General features: G+C 45.5%; 1 protein-coding gene across 5 annotated transcripts in view; it reads right to left on the bottom strand.

The window, feature by feature from the left end:
* MICAL2 (microtubule associated monooxygenase, calponin and LIM domain containing 2) overlaps window positions 1-20,537 on the bottom strand; it is a 119,360-nt gene that overhangs the window by 31,468 nt on the left and 67,355 nt on the right. For 2 of the 5 annotated variants that reach the window (XM_066320563.1, XM_066320564.1), the window contains 4 exons: window positions 19,432-19,618; window positions 18,378-18,466; window positions 17,962-18,061; window positions 701-893 (listed from right to left, as the gene is read on the bottom strand). In XM_066320563.1, the coding sequence (XP_066176660.1) occupies window positions 701-893; window positions 17,962-18,061; window positions 18,378-18,466; window positions 19,432-19,618 (569 nt within the window). Of the gene's footprint in view, window positions 1-700; window positions 894-13,545; window positions 13,769-15,061; window positions 18,062-18,377; window positions 18,467-19,431; window positions 19,619-20,537 lie in introns of those variants that run through there. The other 3 variants (XR_010743755.1, XR_010743756.1, XM_066320566.1) reach the window with 2 other exon arrangements.

Below are 20,537 nucleotides of genomic sequence, written 5' to 3'. Positions count from 1 at the left end.
CCAAGGTTCATCAAATTTCAGATTTCTTAGGGATGGGCAGGCTCTCAAAAGCCAGGAGAGGCCCAGGGTGTGGAGCTGCAGGATGGGGCCCAAGGTGGGAGGTGGTCACAGGATGCACCTTTGGCCACAACCCACCCACTGCCCAAATCCCTGTGCACCAAAAACTGTCCGTTCCAAGAGCTGAACCCAAGCTGATCACAGCAATTTATCCCTCTGATTCAGGCCCCTGTGTGGGATGGGAATGTTTGAAGATTTCCTGCAAAGTGATTCATGTGCCGTGTGGGGATTTATGGCTGCGGTTAAGAACAATTGTTATTCTGAGCATTTGTGGGCGTTTTTTTGCTTGTTTCTTTTTTTCCCACCACCTAGTTGTACATACATCCAGTACTACATTTTGTTGTGATTTTCTTCAGCATTTCAGAGGAAACCAACCCTCTCTTATGGGTTTACTTGTATTTTGAAGTACCTGCTGGCATCACTGGTGACCATGACTCGAACTGCAAGGAGGTTGTGTTGCAAGGAGGTTGTGTTCAGCATTTGTGGGATTTTTTTTTTTTGCTTGGTTCTTTTTTTACCCCCACCTAGTTGCACATACATCCAGTACTACATTTTGTTGTGATTTTCTTTAGCATTCCAGAGGAAACCAACCCGCTCTTTTACTTATGTTTACTTATATGGGTTTACTTGTATTTTGAAGTACCTGCTGGCGTCACTGGTGACCATGACTCGAACTGCCAGGAGGTTGTGCTCAGCCATCTCCTCCTCGGGGATGACTCTCACGATGGCCCACTCTGGGGACGGGGGGCAGCACCAGCGCTCCAGCTCCTGCTGCTCAGGGATGCTCTTGGCCTTCTTGGGGGAGGTGGGCTCGTCAGCCACGGGCAGGCAGCAGCCTGGGAAGGCACAAAGGTGACAGCAGGCTGTTAGGGGAGGAGGGAGTCCACAGGGCACCAAGCCCCTGCACTGGAGTGCTCCTTGGCTGCTGGTTTCTGCCCGGGGTCCTGTGCTGTGCCCAGAGGCGCAGGCAAGGCGTGCACACCGAGAGCCTGGCATGGCAAAAACACCCCTCCAGCCCAGTACAGCCCTGCCAGGGCTCCTCAGCTTGGATCCAGAGATGAGGAACCTTCAGGAGCAGCCTCAGCTCCTGCAGCTGTGGGTCCTGGTGCTGCTCAAAGGGATGGGCATCAGCCTGGTGCCTCGTGGCAGCAGTGCCACTCATGCGACCCACACCAGTAGGGACATATGGGCTCTTTTCCAGCCCCTAATGGACCTGTGTGTGTGGCAGGAGGCAGATGAACCAGCCTGGCTTGGGTGGCTGAACCTCCAGCCTCACACTGCAAGTTTAGGTCAGTTTAGGACAGCAGGAGTGAGCAAAATTAACACAGACCCTTCAGGTTACATGCTGATTGCATACAGCAAATACAGACCCTGATTTGTGAACAGCAGCAGCATCCCAGCAGCTGAGCAGTGCTATCCCTGAGTTTCACATTCAGGCAGGGGGAATAAAGAATAAAGCCATGTTTCCCTCACTCACCCCAAGTGATTAAGACAGGAGATCATCTCTCCCTGTGAAGTCCTTAATTTCTTGTTGGGGAAGATGAATCAGGGAAACCTTATAAATATGATTGCATAGCAAAAGATTCTGAAAATATGAAACCTATAATCGGGATAGAAATGAAAGCTTACTTTGGATACTGAGTCTTAGTTACTAAACAACCTGAAAACAATGGTCTGGCTAGCTGAAGGAGAATCCCTTTTGATTGAACAATACCTTTCTGCTGGCTAAGGGATCCAAAGGTCAATGTAGCAAAACAGAAGTTTAAAGAGTAGTTTTTAGAGTTTAAAATATAACACAGTATGGTAATATAGTAGTTCTTATAGGCTGTATGTAGATTCTATAGGATTTTGTGTCTTGTGTTGGTTGGTCACTGTAAATTAGAATATTCATCACAAAAGGAGATATAATGTATTGTAACACTCTCTTAACTCTCTTAACTCTTACTCTTACCTCTCCTCTTAACTCTTACCCTTCCTCTTCCCCCTATTCTCGCTCTCTCCTTCTCTCTTCCCCTGCCCTCTGCTCTCTCGCTCCCTTTCTCTCTCAGCTCTCACCCTGCTGTTCTTTCTCCCTCTCTCTTTGGGACTTCTCTTCAGCCGAGGCTGGTGGCTGAAGGCAAGGCCTTTTTACCCATGACCCTTGCAATAAACCCACATATTTTAGAATACACAGATTGGCAGAATTCCTTGTCCCAGCCATCCGTGGATTCGCCTGCAATTTCTGAGCAACTTTATCCATCCACAATTTCCCACCCAAGTAGATACAAAGATATCAGCTGTAAAGATCCCTGGGGCTTGGTGCAGAAGGGACAAATGACAAGCTCCAGGAGAGTGCCTGTGCTTGGTTCACTGCCCACGTGTGGTGCTTTTACTGCATCCAATTCAACACTGGTGCTTCTAAATTACACCTGTATAAGTGGGGGGAAAATATCAAACTTGGGACATAGATTATTTTCTCATTCTCTCTAGTTAACATCAATTAAATTCCTATTTAACTTACACTGCCTTCATTTATTGCAGGAGTGCACTCACCGCATCCTTCTCCCTGCAAAAGTTTTTACCTTGAACATGCTCAGGCCCTGCATCCATCTCAATAGCACCACATCAGCCAGGTATTTCTTGACTGCAGAGGTTTCATTTCCTCTGGGAGATGGGAAGAAATTCATACCTCTCTGATTTTTCTGATTTTTCTGACTTCTAGTTTGGCCCAGCCAGGCCATGCACTCAGGGATGTTCTGGGCTCCAGCAGCTAAGTAGAAATCAGTGTTTTGAGCCAATTTATAAACCCCAAATCCTTCAATTCAGCTTTCTCCTTAAAAGATGGTGCATTTTACATGAAAATCAGAGCAAGCAAGCACAAATAATAGTTTCCCAGCTCTTTCTATAAACTCTGTACCCATGCTGGCAATAAACAGTGCCCAAGGTCACTCCCAGAGGCTGCTAAAGAAAGTCAGCTTTGCCACTGGCTTGCACACTCAGTGTGTTCTTTCCCACCCCACGCACTGTGCTTTCCCTGCCACGCTAACAGGAAAAAACATGTTTATGACTAACAGACACAGCTGGAGACCATCAAAACCCACAGACAGACACACACACACACTACCTACAGGGATTCCCAGCAGGGTTCCTGAACCTGAACACATTCCGAGAAACGTGTCCCTCTGCAATAGCTTGCTGCATATCCAGTTTCCAACCATGTAAGAGTCAACATGTAAGAGTCAGAGCTGGTGAAGGACCTCAGGGTGCCATCCAGGACACCAAACGACAGTGATGGATGGCACCATTACCTCTCTGAAGAGCTAGATTTCTGTGCTTGCTTTTTTTCTATTGCATTCCTTTTTATTTTTTTTTTTTTTGTAAACTTCTTTCTGGCATCATAATCTTTTAATCTTTCCCCTTCTTGAACCCTGCACCCAGGAGTTAACCCTCTCAGGGAGCTGTTGAAACAGCAAAGCCCTTTCTGAGCAAGTTTACATCCACAGTGATACCAACCAGGTTTAAGTGCAGCATCCTGCAGTAGCACCCTTGCCCATGGCAGAGGGGATGGACTACTCCTCTATAGGTCCCTTATCACCCAAACCACTCCAGGATCTGGAAGCAAACCCACTCCTTGCTAACATATTTTATCAGTATTTGTAGTGTGACATATAAATTGGATAAATGATGTTGCACTCAGCTCCACAGCAGCAGAGTCTGGACCATCCTGGTGTTTCAGTGCATGGGACACCCACGTGTGCACATTAACTCCAACACTGGCTCACACATTCCCCAGGGCATTTGAAAGTTTAATGTTAGAACCTCAAAACAGGGCTGCACCTTGGCTAACAGGCTCAAACAGAAAGCAGAGATGTCCCAGATGTCCCCCATCATCAGGGCTTTTTTGTAGGCTCTGAAGATGTTACACCACTCCTAAAAAGCAGCGGAGTTTTCAATCCCTGAGGACAACAGGGATTCGGAGTGAGTTCAGGCAGCAGGGATGTGCTGCTGCCAGCCTCGTGTAAGCACCGTGGGGGGAGAGTGTGGCCAATCCAAACCAAATCCCAGAGCTCCAGAGGCCTGAATCCCACCTGGCAATCATTACCTGCTCCCCCCCAGCAGTGCAAACACATCCAGCTGGCCACCACTGCACCTCTGCCACAGGCCACGCTGCCTCTCATGTTTGAGGATCCAAAAGGAGAAGTTCTGTTCTGATACAAAGCATTCAAAAAGAAACCTGGGACTTTTCTTCAAAGCTCTTATTTTGCAGTTAGAGAAGAAGAGCTACATGAACTAATTTCTGCTGGATCAACCCAAAGGCTGAGTGCTTACACAAAGGTGAGGCACACGTTTATGCTCCTGAACAGGTGCTAGGCTAGATTAGAAGCAGGTCATTCAGAAAGTTCCAGCCTCACAGCTCTCCCTAAATCCTGAACAGCCACCCATCCTTGCAGCACCAGCAAGGCCCTCAGTGAGATGTCAGCAAGGCTGAGCAGGAGGACCCTGATTTTCTGGAATTCTGACTTCAGAGTGGAAACCAGGCTATAATCCTCAGTGCCCTGATTCCCATCATAGTGCAGGTTGAGACTGCCAGGACCTCAGAATGCTAGTGAAGGACCTCAGAATGCTAGTGAAGGACCTCAGCCTGCTGCTGCTTGAGTCCTTTCCTAAGTCTGTGCCTGGCTCTTGGGTATCTCCAGTGAAGGACACTCCACACACTCTCTGGGCTCCTCTGCACAGTAAAGAAGTTCTTCCTCGTGTTCAGGTGGAACCTTCTGTGCACCAATTTCTATTGCCTCTTGTATTATTGCTCAGCACCACTGAGCAGAGCCTGGCTCTGCCCTCTTTTCACCCTCCCTTCAGATACTGATGGACTTGGACGAGGTCCCCTCCAGTCATCTGTTCTCAAGGCCCAAATCTCTCAGCCTGTCCTCGTAAAGAGAGATGCTCCAGCACTCTAATCATTTCCTCCCCAGGACGAGAGATTTTCTGTTAGAAGCCAAGAGACTGAGTCAGAGGAAGTGAGCGTTATAAAAAGTAAAAGCTGCAGAGGTATCCCGTGTGCAGGATGGAAAGGGCTCAGCCCCGTTTCCTGCCCGTGCACAGTGGAGCCATGCCACTGACCTCTGCGTGGCGGCACAGGGCGTCACCAGAGGAAACCCCAGGCCTCAGGAAACAGCCCCTCAAAATAGCATTTGCGTAAGGTCTTACTTCATTTCCATCGTGCTCACTCCACGTTTCCTACTCCCTGTGCCTCAGCATGCTGAACACCTCCAGCAGGGAATCTGCCTGTTCCTCAGCACACTTTGGACTGGAGACCCTTACCAATCCTTGGCCAAAGCACTCCATTTACGCACAGAAAGGGGCTGGAGCAGCACGGACAAGGCAAGTGTGGGAAGGTCAGAGCAGGTCTGTCACACCAGCACGGCCACAGGGACAGGCAGCACACGCCACCAGAGCCCCCCAGCAGTGGTTCAAGTGAAAACCTCCTAACAACAACTGCTGTGCCCTTTCTGGGTGCTGGAGCTCCCTGAGCCAGCCAAGGAGCCAATGTGCCAATTCCCAAATCCTGCCTGTGCTTTGGGGCTGTCCTGGGCTGGGCTGAGGGCAGCCCTCAGGCTCTGCTTGGCCAGGAGCTGCAGGTCCTGCAGCCAGCACAGCTCGGGGTGTTCCTGCTGCTGTAGGGTCTGCACTACACAGCCCCAACTTGCTGAGGGGATCAAAGGAATTTATGCCTTCCATTCCTTCAGCTGTTGTTAACTTCCTCCTTACTCTACTGTCAGCCACATGTGATGGTCCTTGTCATCCACAACCCTGCCCCAGTCTTTGACTGATGTGCATTTAGAGCAAAGAACATGGCTTTAGAGTTTGTGGAAGGGGGGTTGGTTTGCTTGGTGGTTTTTAAGTTTTTTTATGCAAGCAGTGAAGCTTAGCTGCCTTCAGCTACTTAAAACAGCAGCAACACAGCCAGTGATTTGAACAGAACAATCACAAATTCATCTGGCCTTCCCACTCAAACACGATAAAAAATGTGGATAAAAACAATTTCTCCTTTGTCTGCATTTCAAAACTCACCTCATCCTCCTCACATGGGCAGAGAAACGACTGCTTTCCTTACAGGGTAAGGATTTAGCTGAGCCCTGTGATAACTGAGAAGTATTCCTAAGGCTTCAGCTTGCAGGGCTTGTACCTGGGTTGGCTCTCGCCCAGAGGTCAGGGCTGGTCAAAACTCACTCCAATCCATGGGCTTGGCCAAAGAGCCCCTGCAGACCCCAAGGACAGATACAGATACAAACCCCTTTCCAGTAAAACATAGTTTTTCTCTCCATTAAATGTCATACCAAGTGTTTTAATTCAATATTATGCCAGCTCACCTTTGCATTTGAGACAACAATGTCTGCACCAGGCCTCGAATTAGTCAGAGATGCAGCAGGGAGGGACAAAGACATTATAAAAAACCTTTTCCTCCATCTCTCTGGAGCTGCTCTCCCTGGCTGAGCCCTTCAGGAAGCTCATGGGCTTAAGGCATTGTCTTGCTAACCAAAAGCAGCGAAGTTCTCATCTGCTCACTCAAAGTTCAGTGCAATCCTGATTCTCTTAATGACAGGCTTGAAAAATTCACACTGCTTACAGAGTGATAATCCACCAATACCTACAAAGCATTTTTCGCCTTTTTTCTTTTAAAAATAACTTTTTGTGACGACAGCCTCAGTCTGGATGCATTTCAGCATCCCACAGGGCCTTCATGCAGCACCACTGTCCTGCAAAGGCTCTGTGACCAAGGCAGGAACCTGGCACTTAAACCCAATATCCCAACGGTGGGGAGAGCCAAAGTCATCCCAATGCCCAGAAACAAGGAATCTCCTGGGATGTGGGATCAGGGACTCCGGGATCTCAGGAGGTTTTGCTAATACTTTGGGTTGCCTTTCTTCCTGGGGTAGGAGGGCAAAGCTGACAGTGCAGCACAGCAGTGGAGGGACCTTTCTTGTCTGTGCTGCGCTGCCTGTTACAGACACGAGCTACATGAACATTCCTAGAGCCCTGGAGGCTGGCCGTGCTCAGAGGGCGATGACAATGGGTTTTGCTGAGCTGATGGGAACAGCACGGTCCCTCGGGAGTCCCTGGCACGGGCCCCCTTCAGGAACGTGCCCAGAAGCAGCGTGCCACCACCACAGCCATGACAAAGAAGCAGCCCTTTCCAAAGGGGCTTAGCGCCTGCCCACCCGGGCTCTGACACCTTCTCTGGTTACCATCTGCGAGGCGTAGATCGCCGCAGCACCCGAGTGTGCCCTGCCCCAGCGCCCAGACACGAGCAGGGGATGCTGCCCGTCCTGCTCCACAGGGCAGCCTGACTCCACAGGAGCTGCTGCTGCTCCTGACTCATCTGCCAAGACAAATCACACCGCTGCCGCCTGGCACGGAGGTGACACGGCCTTGGGAACCCGCCAGCCTGGGGCAGAGCCAAGCTCCTGCTGGGGCAGCCGCTTCCTCCCCACCTCAGGCACCCACGTGCTGCCCACAATGGCACGAGGCCTGGCCTCTGCCAAAAATCTTCTCCCTCCCTGCCAGGAGTGCCAAGCAGCTCGGACACCAGCTGGCTTTGGGCAGCTCCTCTCAGGAGTGGCTGCTCCCCACGTGCCTCTGTCCAGCATGGACTAAAATGGTCAGAGATGCTCCACCAAAAATCCCCAGCCAAGGCAGCTGCAGCCGGCTCCCCGTCGAGTCAATGCTGCTGGGCCACAAACAGCCACAAGTGTTTTCACATTTCTCTTCAGCTGCTTTTAAGTCATGTGAGGGGAATTCGTTTTTAAGCAAATCCTGTGGGATTTCTTGGCGAAAGTGAGTCAGACCAAACAGGAGTCCCGCGTAAGAAGAAAGGGGGAACAAACCTTGCCAAATCAACCGAAGTATGAAAAACTCACACAAACCCAGAGAACATCCCTGGAGGCAGATGAAAAGCACAAACAGAGCCAGGAAACAACCCATTTTAAAATTATATCTACCTTTCTTCTTTGGCCCACAACACACTTAAGGTACTGGTGGTCAGGAACAAAGTATTTGCAGGGAGGCTCACCCAGAACACGACTCCAAAGAGAACCAAACTCGAGACTGATCTGCCCAGCCACACAGCAAACACAAGGTCTGGTGGCTGTCCGGGTGGAGACCCCCTAGCAGGGCACTCAGAGGGGACAAGAAATCATCCCTGCCTGCTGCTGGCAGTAAAAGGGAGCCCTGACACCAGGGCAGGCAGCTCCACAGCTCTGGAAAAGCAATAAAGAAACTATTCCTTGTGGGCCTTGTCTGGGGGACAGGGAGGAAGGATGAAACCTCCTGGAATGAGTCGTGCCAGCCTGCAGTCGGGATGTGATGTTTTGACATCTCTGGCACACCCTGAGGGCAGTGAAGCAGGAGGAGTACAACAGTACTTTATCCAAACCTACCCCAGCCACTCAGGGCTGGCACAGAGCTTTTCTCGGGTGAAAGGCACCACCAAAACCCCGAGTGCTGCTCTGGTCAGCGGGGTGTGAGTGCCTGGCACCCAGGGCTGGCACAGGGCTCACCTTCCCTGCTGTGCAGCTGCCCCAGCCAGCACAGTGCCCCCATTAAAGGCTCCAGCCACAGCGGCATCCTGTATTCCCGGCCGGCAATCCCCAGGCTCTTGGCCTGCCCTAAAACTGTGTCACCTCATCACTCATCCACAGGGCAAGTGGACCCTGCCCGGCCTTGTATGGAGCTGCTGACTCAGGCACTGACAGGAGCTGCACTGGAGTTACTCCCAAACGTGGGCAGCTCTGATGGGGAAAGCAAACACCAGCTGGCATCAAAAACCGGCGTTAGGAAATTCAGTCAGCAGACCACAAATTGATCTGTAGCACACCCAGCCCGCTTTACTGCCTGACTTCTCACTGCAATAAACAAAACCAAAAAAACCAGGCTGAGTCCAGCTTGCAAAACAGCAGCGCTTCAGGAAAGCTGTGGGGACAGGAGGATGTGTTAGCACCAGAGCAAGCACAGCTGCAATGACCCCGGTGGGCTCAGGGGCGAGGTCCCCAGCAGAAAGCTCTCTCCAGGGAAGCACAGCCCACGTGGGACTGGCACAGGGAATGGGGAAACACCTCCAGCTTGGTTAGACCTTGGCGTTGCTGAAACGCAGGGCTCAGCAGCCCAGGGGAGTGAAACCCAAGCTCAGAGCTTCAGCTGCAACCTGAGCTCAGAACACACACGGCTGCAATGGAGCACTGCTTGTGTCAGAGCTGGGAACTGAACATACCCCACTGAGGTGTTCCCAGATCTGCCTTAGGAGGCTATCAGGCTTCCAGCAGCATTCCCAAACTGATGTCCCCTCCCACCTTCGACTTTTCATCTCACCTGAGACGCCAAGAGGCAAGGTTTTGCCCTCAGAAAAGGATTCCTACAAAAGGTACGATGGCTGACATTTCACGGATTTCAGTTCTTGCCACATGTCCCCTTCCTTTTCCTCACGCTTGCTTCACACTGGCAACCAAAGCAACTTCCACTTTGTTGTGGCTAACACATGGCAAAGAGTAAAGGGAACTGCTGCTCCCATTATCCATGGGGTGACACTGAGCGTCCTGGGGCAGTGGGACCAGATCACCTGCCTGGCTTCCAACCACCACAGCCTACAGAGGCTGGTTCCTGCCACCTCTTCTCCATCCCTGATGCAGGGATGAGCCCTCTCCTCCCACTCTCCTGTGAGCCCACGCAAGCACCTACACAAGGTCTTCAGCAGCAAAGCGTTTCTTCCAAGTCTCCATCACTTACTTTGTAAAAAAACACTTCTGAATTCTGGCACAAAATATAACCAGGGAACTTGAAGCTCTCGAAGCCAGACAGGGACCTCCATGATTTTTAAATGCATCTGAGGGGACAGTGCACATTTATGTGCCAATACAAACTGAACAAAAGTTAACAGAGGCAAAGGAGGAAAAAAAAAAAAGAAACTTAAAGGAAACCTATTAGATATACTGAATATGTGTCTTAAGGAAAAACTGATTCTGGAACAAAACCTGCTAGGATAGCACACTACTTCTATCATTTTAGAATAAATATATACTTAATTAGAGCAATCTGTGTTAGTCTGGTATATTAAGGCATATGTATTAATTATGAGTTTGGAGTGCAGCAACAATACTCTCAGTTTCCAGTGTCTGTCAAAATAGTGTTTTTGGATACTGATTCAAAACACCAAAACCCTTAAAACAAAGATGTGAGTGAATGAATGAATGAATGAATACCTGTAGAACAAATGCTGAAAGGGCAAATTCAATACTATAGCAACATGGAAATTTCATCATTGCACACTTCAAAAAAAACATTTCAGAAGTTCCATCCATTTCAAACAAGTTTGGAGCCCACCACCTGATGAGATTAAAGCCTCCCTTCTTTTTATGTGAGCAGAGTTCATGAAGAAAAGGAAAGAGACTTGAGGAAAAATTTACATGACTAATACGTATACTTGCATTAGGCATTAATACATAATGTCTTCTCTTCAGTGACGTGATCTTTCAGACAAAAAGAATCAAGTCATCTGCAAACATGTCATGTCTTTGAAAACATAAATATTATTGCAGAACTCAGTGCATTTCAAAACTCAAGGTTTTGATTGGAATGTGAGGAATGAGTGAGCCAGAAGTGAATTAACGCCAATTATAGTAACTAATTGCCATAATGCTGTGGAAAAATGCAAACCATAGTCTTTGCTTGAGGTTGGAAGACACACAGAAGCAACTTTCACTGGCACTTTACAGCTGTAGCAATTTAGAAGAAACTCAGAGGAACAGAAACTACTCTTCTTGGTAGAGTTAATGAAAGGCTGGTGTTTGAATTTCAGCAATTTTAAGAAGTTTTGTCTGTTTTCTTCTATTCAAATCAAGTATGTTTAAAACCTGCAGACCTTTTTAATTTTAAAGGCTTAGCATAATTATAATAAAGGTGGGTTACTTTTAGTGAATGCTGACATGTTTGACTTTCATTAACAGACACCTAGGCAGTTAATGCTGCCTGGCTTTGAGAATGAAAGGTTAGCCTGGCATTTGAAAAAAAAAAAAAAAAAGAAAGAACTTTAATAAAGAAAATAGGCACATCTCTGCACTTATTTTCAATCCAAATGGCCCTTGTGGCAACAGACAAGTTCAGAACCCATTTGAAGCTGTACAAAGAGAAGGAAAGAGAGCAGCTCCTGAGCCTGCTAGCGTCACCTCTGCCCTTTTCATGCTGGACTGGCAGCTGTGATATCACATCCTAGAGGGCATGACCTGTGCAAAGAGGCACTGGTGTCCCCTGCTCCACAACCACAGGCTTTGGGGAGGCACCAGTCCCAGGGCAGGGTGAGCCCAGAGGAGCAGCCTGCCTGCCTCTCACTTAAACTGCAGCTCTGCAAAGGGACACAGCATCCCTGAGGGCACTGCTGACAGCCCCGCAGCTGGGAGCACCCCAGCCTCTGCAGAGAACTCCAGGGCAGAGCAAGAGGAAGATCCAGCTCTCCTGCTCATGCTTCTTCATTCACTTATATTGTTTTTGCTTGCTTTCTGATCTTTTTTCTTATCTTTAAGATTTCATTTCTGTAGTTTTTTCTTCTCTCTCTTTACTTAAATTTCGTCCCTGATTTCAGGATTTGGAGTAATTTTGACAAGTTTTGGTCCTTTTCTCTGCCCCTCATTTCATCTCAGTCCACATGGTTGTAATCACTCCATTTCCAAATCTTCTGTGTTTTTTTCAGTTGGTTTTATTTGATCATATCTCCTTTCCAGAGCGTTTGCTAGGCTTTGTTCTCTGATTTCAAGATTTCAATGAGGATTAATTGGGCATGCTTCTATCCCTTTCCCCACACTTCTTAAGGAAGTGCAATTTTGGCAAGTTTTTTTTCCCCTTTCCCTGCACTTCGTAAGGAGTCCCAAACCAGCCTGTTAAATTCACACAGACCTTAACCCACCAGGCTTTCCCTTCAGCAGCACTACCAGCAGCAAAACAGGGAACACGTGGTTTTATTGTGTAGTAATTTTGACCAAGGTTTGAGGGAACTAAGACAAACTTCCTCCTCTCACGCTGATCATTTTGTCTGTTTTATTTCTTATCCATAGGCTGTGTCCTGCCTTGTCCACGAGCGCACGGGCTGTCTACTGCAAAATAAAATCCCTCTGCTGACAGCACTGGCTAGTGATGTGACTGCTTGGGCCTTCTGCATCTCTAGGAGAAATAAATCCAGACTCTAACATTACCCCAATTCCAAGTTATTGTACTGGTGTTTTAGCAGGAATGAGTAAAACTTTATGAGAACAGAAAGAACATCTGATGCTGCTCAACACTTCAGTGCCAAACAAATCATCACCTTCTGCAGACAAAAAAACCCCTCTGCTGTTTCCCTGCCACTGCCTCAAGCTGTAAACCGTGCAGAGAGTAAATTCAGTTTTATCCCAATTGCTTTGTCTGTTACAATTAAGTCCAAGTATTGTCCTCAGTGGTATTTGTTGCCCCATGTTTTCATCATGGATATCAATCTCCTCCTCGGACAGCAAACTCAACTGTGCCTCGTGGTTTTTGCCTTTGGTGGAGAAAATGGAATAGTTCATTGAGAATAACATTTGTTCTTCTTTGGGAATGTTGTCTTTAGCAACATTTTAAAGAAAAAAATCATTTCTGTCATTCAAATAACCCCAGTGAGGCTCAGTTTTAAATAATTTTAAAAAAATAAAATCACAATCTTTCCGTTAAACTCTTGGGACTATTCTTTTTGGAATTTGGTTTGTTTTGGTTTTTTTTTCTTGAAATGCAAAGGAAGAGATTGTAGCTTAAGAATGCAGAGTAAGTAAAAGAAAGAAAATGAAGGGGAGGAAGACTTAGGAAAGCTCTTTTGGAGAACCTGCTGTTCAAAAAGAATTCCACCACCACCTTAAAATACAAAAATTAAAATTTAAAAAACCCCAAATAATTAAATAAAGCAAGGCAACTGTTAACAGGCACGGAGTCACCATGAGCTGCAGCTTCCAGGAGTCCAGAAGGTACTGGGAATAGCACTCCAGAGCGAGTAGCAAAGGCAAAGATTTATCCTGGGTTACTACCTGCTTTTCCTGAACACGACATAAAATCCAAAGACATTAGCTTATGACCTTTATGGCACGTGCTAATATGTTAAATAACAGTGTAAGGAAAGGCAGCAGAGGCCGCAGAGAGGAGGGCAATGCTGTTTGTGTACACCCCATGCTCACCAGCACCAGCTCCTCATCCCCAGGAAGGGTCAATCCCAGCACCAGTCACCCTGGATCTGCAGCGAGGGGACAACTCCCCAGGGACCTTGATGTGCATCCCTTCCACAAGGGACACACATGCAATGACACCACCACAGGGACACTCTGGGCCTCTGGCTCAGGCCACCAGCAGGGTAACACCACAGCATCCACCACAAGAGGAAGGTGCAACACCAGCGTGAAGTCACTACGAAGTCTCTGTACCCAAGGAAATTTTTTATAAAAGGAAGAGATGAAACAAGGAGACTTATAAAGAACTACATTTATTTTTGTTTACAGCAGATATCATAAATAAAGCTAGAACAATTTTCACCGTGTGCAAAATACAGGATTTCCATGTGAAAATTTAAATACAGAGTTAAAAACTATTTAATAAAAATATTCAGTTAAGATTATAAAGTAAAATGAAGACAGAAGATTTAGGAGGAGAAGGACAGAATCCTCACTGGGCAGGAAGAGCAAGGAAGACTCTGCAACAGAGAGTAAAAAACACAGCAATAGGAAGTGGTTTGAAATGGCAGACCTTTATGTCATAACCTTCATAATAAAGCATGCTGAGCTTTGTAACAACACACTGCAGCCCTGAAATACACTGGGAGTCACATCCCAGCCATTTGTGCAGGAAGTGATGCTTGAAACAGAGAGATTCTGTGTGGGCACAGCGTGGGGACTCTCAGAGCCATCAAGTCATTTTAGGATACCCACACAAATAGATACAATTGGCTGAGCCATGCAAATGTACAGACCAACAAGATAAGGAGCAAGGGGCTCTGCTGCCTTCCACATCCCTGCCTGAGGTGTGTGAAATGGGGCAAATGGCAGAGGATGTTTGGCCCCTCCTAAAACTGCTCCTAAGATAATTCCCAAAGGCTCTTCCCTTCGAGAGGGATCCGTGGCAGGGACAGCTAGGTTATGACCACATCAGCCAGACTCAGTGCACTTGCTGGTCAGCCTGAGCCCTTGGCTCTTGCTGGGATTCACTTCCCCTTCTTGACTGTCACCTTGTGGTTACACAAACTGGAACTTATGTGAAAAATACCTACAAAATCATGGTGGGAGGTGGTTGTGGAGTGGGGTGGCAACGTTTTGTGCAGCAAGACAAACCCATTCCTCAGAGTGCCAAACAAGGCCCAGGTAAAAAAACCACTCCAACCAAAGCACTCTGCAACCTGGCATGTTGATGGTTCAGCCTGAGAACCACATGCACTTTTAGGCCTGCCTACGATGTCACTTGGGGTGGAAGACTTGAATTTGCATAGTTTTGGCTACTTTTTCTACAGAGCCTTTTACACCACGCTTTTCCAGTAGGAAAGCAGGGAAGTGCTCAGACATTGCTTGCTCGTGGAGTGTGTGAGCTTCATGCAAATAGGTGCTCATGTTAAGCCCGAGAATCAGCTGGGTAATCACACCCTGATTTTATTTTAAATCTTTCCTTCAGTTCTTTGAAAGAAATAAGGCTTTAACAAGTTCTTTCAAGAAACTTGCCTAACTTACCTTAAAGGCACAAGGAAGCGCACATGCACAGACACAGAGAGAAAAACACTCCTCATAAAGAGCACAGACATTACCTTTTCTAGAAAACTGTGAACTCAGCAACAGGTTAAATAATCATGCCAAAGCTCCATTAATATACCAGACACACAGATTGCTCTAACAGTTAAAAAAAAAAAAAACAACAAAAAACAAACCCAAAACACACAACGAAATGCCGTCAAACAACAGGGTTAGTCACGTAATTTTGGAACGGGGAAAAAAAAAATCACCTGAGAGCAGAAAGGCTTCAGCCAGTGAGCGGGTGCAGCACCGGAATGTTGAATTGGACTAAAAGCAATGAGGGAGATTGCAGAGAAGACAGCAGGGAAGAAAACACAGAACTTCACTTGGTTACGTAGGAAAGCATCAGGAAGATCACACAGGTACAAAGAATCACTGGCCAAAATGAAACTGCCTTTTTCTTTCATTCAATTACCAATGAGGACAAGCAGGTATGAGTATTACTAGCAGAACAGTAAGACGAAGAAGTCAAAAAATTGACCAAGTGGAGTGACACCAATAAAATAACCCTCCCAACAGAATCATCTGCAAAATCCCAGTGGAATGTGCATGGTGATTAAGATTCCTCAGGAAAACATTTTCATTATGCAAGTTCCTGAATTCTGTTGTGGAAATGTAGGGATTTATGCCCCATTATACAAATCTGTATAAAATCAATGCCATATTTTAAATTTTTTTTTAATCTTATTTTTACACTTTCTACTAGTAAGATTCATTTGGTTTAAGTTTATTCACCAGAGATTTCCAAGTTTCTTACTATATCACCATTTCCTCTACATTTACCATTATGCTCACTCTGCTGTAGTAAACAGCAGGAGAAAACTTTAGGAAGAAGTTTTCCTAAAGACACTCCTATTGACAAACTGAAACCAGAATTGATGGCAGCCCAAAATTTGGAAGCTTGATCACTCAGCAGTTGGCTGTTTTGCAGGAGTGACCACACTGCAGACTGTCTCCTTTTTACAGTGAAACAGCTCCTATCATTAGTAAATGATTAAAAATAATACAGTGTTTCCAAGTCAGGATTTTTAAACACTGTAAGAAAGGTACAGATAAGTTACATATATACAGATGGCCACCATGTGAGTGCAATTATTGCTGTGTCCACTCAATATTGTAGCAAAATTTGGCTAAATACATATTTGAGCATTAATGGTAATTTATGTCAAAGGAATGCTACCTTATATCTAACAATTTTCTTCAAGCACTTTTTCAAGTTCTGTGGATAAAAACAATTTTCCCCCCAAAATACACAACCACTCTAAAATGTGAAAAGCCCATCTTCATTGTTTAAAAAAAGTCAAACTATCTAGAAGAAAGATCCAGTTTGTAATTTATTTAAAACAGCAGACACATTTCCTTTTCATACCTAAGAGGCAAAACAATTCAAATCATCTTTTCCCACGTTATATCAAATCAAATCAATAAAAACAAAACAACAAACACCAAGACCTGCCAGCCCATAGGCAGCACAGTCATTTGAGATCACTGGCAGGTGATCCTCAATTTTGGTACTAACTGAATCCAACAGTATTTCCTATTGTTTACATCAAATTCTTCTGGCTACAAATAAATGCTACATACGCTTCTCATTTTAGGCTACACGTGTTGCCATGTTTAAGGATTTACCTATTTCCTGGTAAACTTCTGAATACAAATAAGCACTTGAAAGGCAGGGAGCATGCTTACCTCGCTGGCTAACTAGGCTGAAAGTAATGAGCACTGGGATGTCACTGTGTCCTTGCTGTTTAATAGATTAAGGTAGACCTTGTTGAGGGACATCTGAAAGAAATTTACTCATCTGCTGCTCCAGACAATAGATTTTTCACCTTTCTGCCACTAGCTGCACACGTTGAAATGAATTCCCAGAGTAAGAAGTTATTGCCTAAGAATACATTTATAGGCTTTAGATATTTGTTCTAAACCTGTATTTTAAAAAAATTCCAAAAGACAATGGGAGCAGTGCCTGCTCAGAGGCACAACAGGAGTGACTTCAGTTACACAGAAGTGCTCCATAAATTGATATTCCTCGTATCAGCCACCAAATCAGGAAGCCTTGATTTGAGGAGTGTCTGATCTACTTCTTTCTACCAGTTCCTTTGACTTAAAATTTTAATCAAGCCTTCACTAAACTATCATTTGCTCTTCAAATTTATTGAAAAACTTCAAATAAATTAGTAGAACAGATAATACCTACTATCAACAAAAGGTATCCATCACATGTAAAGCAATGTAAAAGGCATGATAGGAGCAATGTGAATTATGTACATTTTTGTAATGATTTTTTTGAAACATATTCATGCAGGTTATAAACCTCGTAACCCAGAGCAAAGATGAAAGCAAGAAAACCAAAAAAAAAGCTACGTGCCATACTCAGGTTTCAAAACCCAGCCATTTGTCAAAAATATGCCTGAAAGAACACACATTCTTTCTCTAACTGAAAAAGAGCAAAAAAAAAAAAAGCTGGGGAGAGTGGGCAGGAAGAAAAATGGTTTCAAATTGTACCATCTTCTCCCATGGTCTGATCACAGAATAAAACAGGAGGGAAATAATCTAGAAAATATCCTTCATCTGACTCCACAATCTGGAAATGTGTTTGGACACTGTCCTTCATGCTCTAACATACAGTACATTATATGTTGAAAATTTCGATTGTACCTCGCATCTATCAGAAGGAATCCACCGTTCCATGAAGTCACGCGTGAAATGGCACGAAAGGCAAAAACCTCCAAACCAAAAAAAAATCCCCCCTCGAGAAAATAGCCAGGCTGTTATCTTTGAAAATCTGAAAGGCACCAACTGAGCAAGACACGCAGCAGGATTCAAACCCTACAGAATCTTTTCAGCCACTCAAGCACGTTTTCAAGTGATATCTCTGCTTCCCGGTACATGTGAGTGAGTACCTCTAGGAGAGCGCAGAGGAGTGGCACCCCAAGGCTCAGGAGTTCGTACAGGTAGGCATAGTTATATGCATTGTCCCTGAAATGGAGGTGGGTAGCGTGCAGGAAACCATGCATCCAGTTAGACAGGCGGCTGGGAATGTCAAGCAGATCCCTGGTCACCCGCAGGGGCCAGCTTAGCGCGCCCCGTAAGAAGGAAGTCAGGATACCTGGGGACCTGTCCTCTGGACTGCTAGCAGTGGACAAAGTGCTTTCTGGGGTGATCTCTGTGGGTTTGGCTTCCACTTTCTTCCACGCGTCTATTGCCTCCTTGGAAAAAGCATTAAAAAATGGGAAAGTGTTAAATACGTTTCTGAAGTATGTAAGCCCAGTTTCTACTACTGTCTTCAAGTCTTTGTGTACATTTTCATTTCCAGCTGCTCTTAAGTTCAACTTTACTTTGCATAGAAAAGCTAAATTCTGTTGAGAACCAGATGACAAATACACCAAACTCACAGAACCAAGAGTATCAAGTATTTGAGCACTTATTTCACTGCACAAGGTAGAAAACATCCACACACACACAGAAATTGCACCCCAGATAAAACTGCCTCAGCATTGTATTAGCAATGTAATCACTCCATACCTTTCCATGGATCTGTATTGTTGCCCTTCTCTTTCTGTGTTTTGTACTGATCTTGCAGTGCGTAAAATGAGGTTTACAGTAAAATTTACCTACAAGAAGGAAAAGTCAGTTATAGGATATGAGATCTCTACATATATGGACTGAAAAAAAATCACTGTTGCCTCTATAAAAAATACAAAACCAGAATAATGAACAGCTGGGCAGCAAAAGGAATGGGAAACCTGGCACTGACTCTGATTAACAGCTCTGAATAGGTTTCTTTTATAGATTTGCACATTAGTTCAATAACATAAGGTCATTTATCTACCTCTCAGGTATAAGATTAATAAACAGCAAAAAAAACAACATCCCACAAATAGGAAGTCACAAACCAACACAAGACATCAAGCAGAAAAAACTTAATACTCTGACCTACTCAAATACTTTGGAAGGGGCAAAGAAATTTTGGTTCAGCTTGATAATTCCATTCCAAACTAAAAAGAAAAATAAAAAGGAAAACCCCAGGATTTAGGTGAGTTGAAGCACCCAAGATCTGAACCTCTTGTTCTACAGCAGCCTAGAGCCCGGAATAAATTACACTGTGCTTGGCTAGTCCTACTGCTTTCAACTCCTGACCACAACATCTTTAAAGAAATAAAAACCTACATTCCCTGCATCCATGTAAATCTGCCACTATTATGGCTTGTCCTTACAGATCACATTATTTAATGGCCAATTTTAAATGGAGATAAGAATAACACTGTATTATTGGAGAAACCTCCCGCTTTTTTTCCCCTCCTCACTTTGACCTGTGATACGACAAAGTGCATTTTCATCACTCGACTTGTTTTCCACTGAGGATTTCTTCATTTAAAGCTCAGCTCTGTCATAACTCAACTAATTTGAAAGACTAGGAGTGCAAGTACAAGGACTCAAAGATCAGCAGGGACACGAACAGCACATTTGGCAGACCTCCTCCTGACCATGCTACCGGGCCAGATCTTTCTCCCAAAGTTCCACTAAAAGCACTGATACTCAGACATTTCAAAATACTCCTAAACAGCTCCTACATTACCTTCTTCAACATCAAAGGCATAAATTCCTAAGCGGAGTGTTGTAGAACATATTTCACACTTGAAGCACTCCCTGTGAAAGAAGTGGCCTTCTGCACTCAGCCGCTCCATGACATAGACCCGTTTCTTGCAGAAATAACAAATGTCACTCCCCCCAATGGACTTGGGGAATTCTTTTCGCAGAGAACCCTGTTCAAAGATAAAAACAGAACATAAAGCTGCGGCTCCACACCCAGATACATTTCCTTATGAAGGGGGCAGCTGCTTTAGCTGCTTGAAGCATTGCACAGCACCCTTCAAGCAAAATTACAGTAAGCATCAGTCAGCTTTTTTATTACTCATTATTGCAGTTCTGTGGGTTTATGCAGCAATTAATAAATCAGACATCACAAGGACTTTAAAGGGGTGACTTTGATGCTGGACTTGCATCCAGTTTCCCTCTGGGAGTTCACCAACACTTTGATTACTCAGGTCCAAGAGCACCACCATCCCCAAGTGCTCCCTCATCACCCTGCACCGCCCTGGCTCTCTCTCTCTCAGGAGGTGAAGGCACACCTCAGCAGCCTCAAACAGGAGACTTGCATGGGCAGCCAAGCAAAAAAATACCCTGAAGACTCAGTTCAGGCACACTCTGGAGCAAAATGCAGGCTTGTGCTTAAAGGTCCAGGAGGAAAAGCAGTCTTCAATGCTGCTGTCTGAATCACCCTCCCCATTGCCACAGCCGTGCCACCCCTCTCAGCAGTGTTCCTCCCAAGACTACAGCCCAACCTGGGGTTTGCTGAGCTTTAAAAATCACTTTGTTTCCTACCACGCACATTCAGAACACTTTCAACACATTCAAAATACAATCCATATTAACAATGTGAAGCTATTTTTAAAGTTTGTTGAAATTAGTCTGGTAATTAACATTCTTTATTTGCCACAAATCTCATCCCCTCTTAGATATACATGCAAAAGGTACAGAAAAGTGAAGCAGAAATTGATTAGATGCCACTGGACTTCTCTTATTAGAGGTCTGAGGAGGATACTTTGCATTACTGTATTATGGTTGGTTACAGGTCAGTACAGGTGAGTGTGCTGTGCCTGCCACATCCATCACCACCTCCCT

This window comes from Sylvia atricapilla, chromosome 6 (assembly GCF_009819655.1).
Source record: "Sylvia atricapilla isolate bSylAtr1 chromosome 6, bSylAtr1.pri, whole genome shotgun sequence".
NCBI classification, from domain to species: domain Eukaryota; kingdom Metazoa; phylum Chordata; class Aves; order Passeriformes; family Sylviidae; genus Sylvia; species Sylvia atricapilla.
The sequence above is the reverse complement of the archived record's forward strand: the minus strand, read 5'-3'. Positions and strand labels throughout refer to the sequence as shown.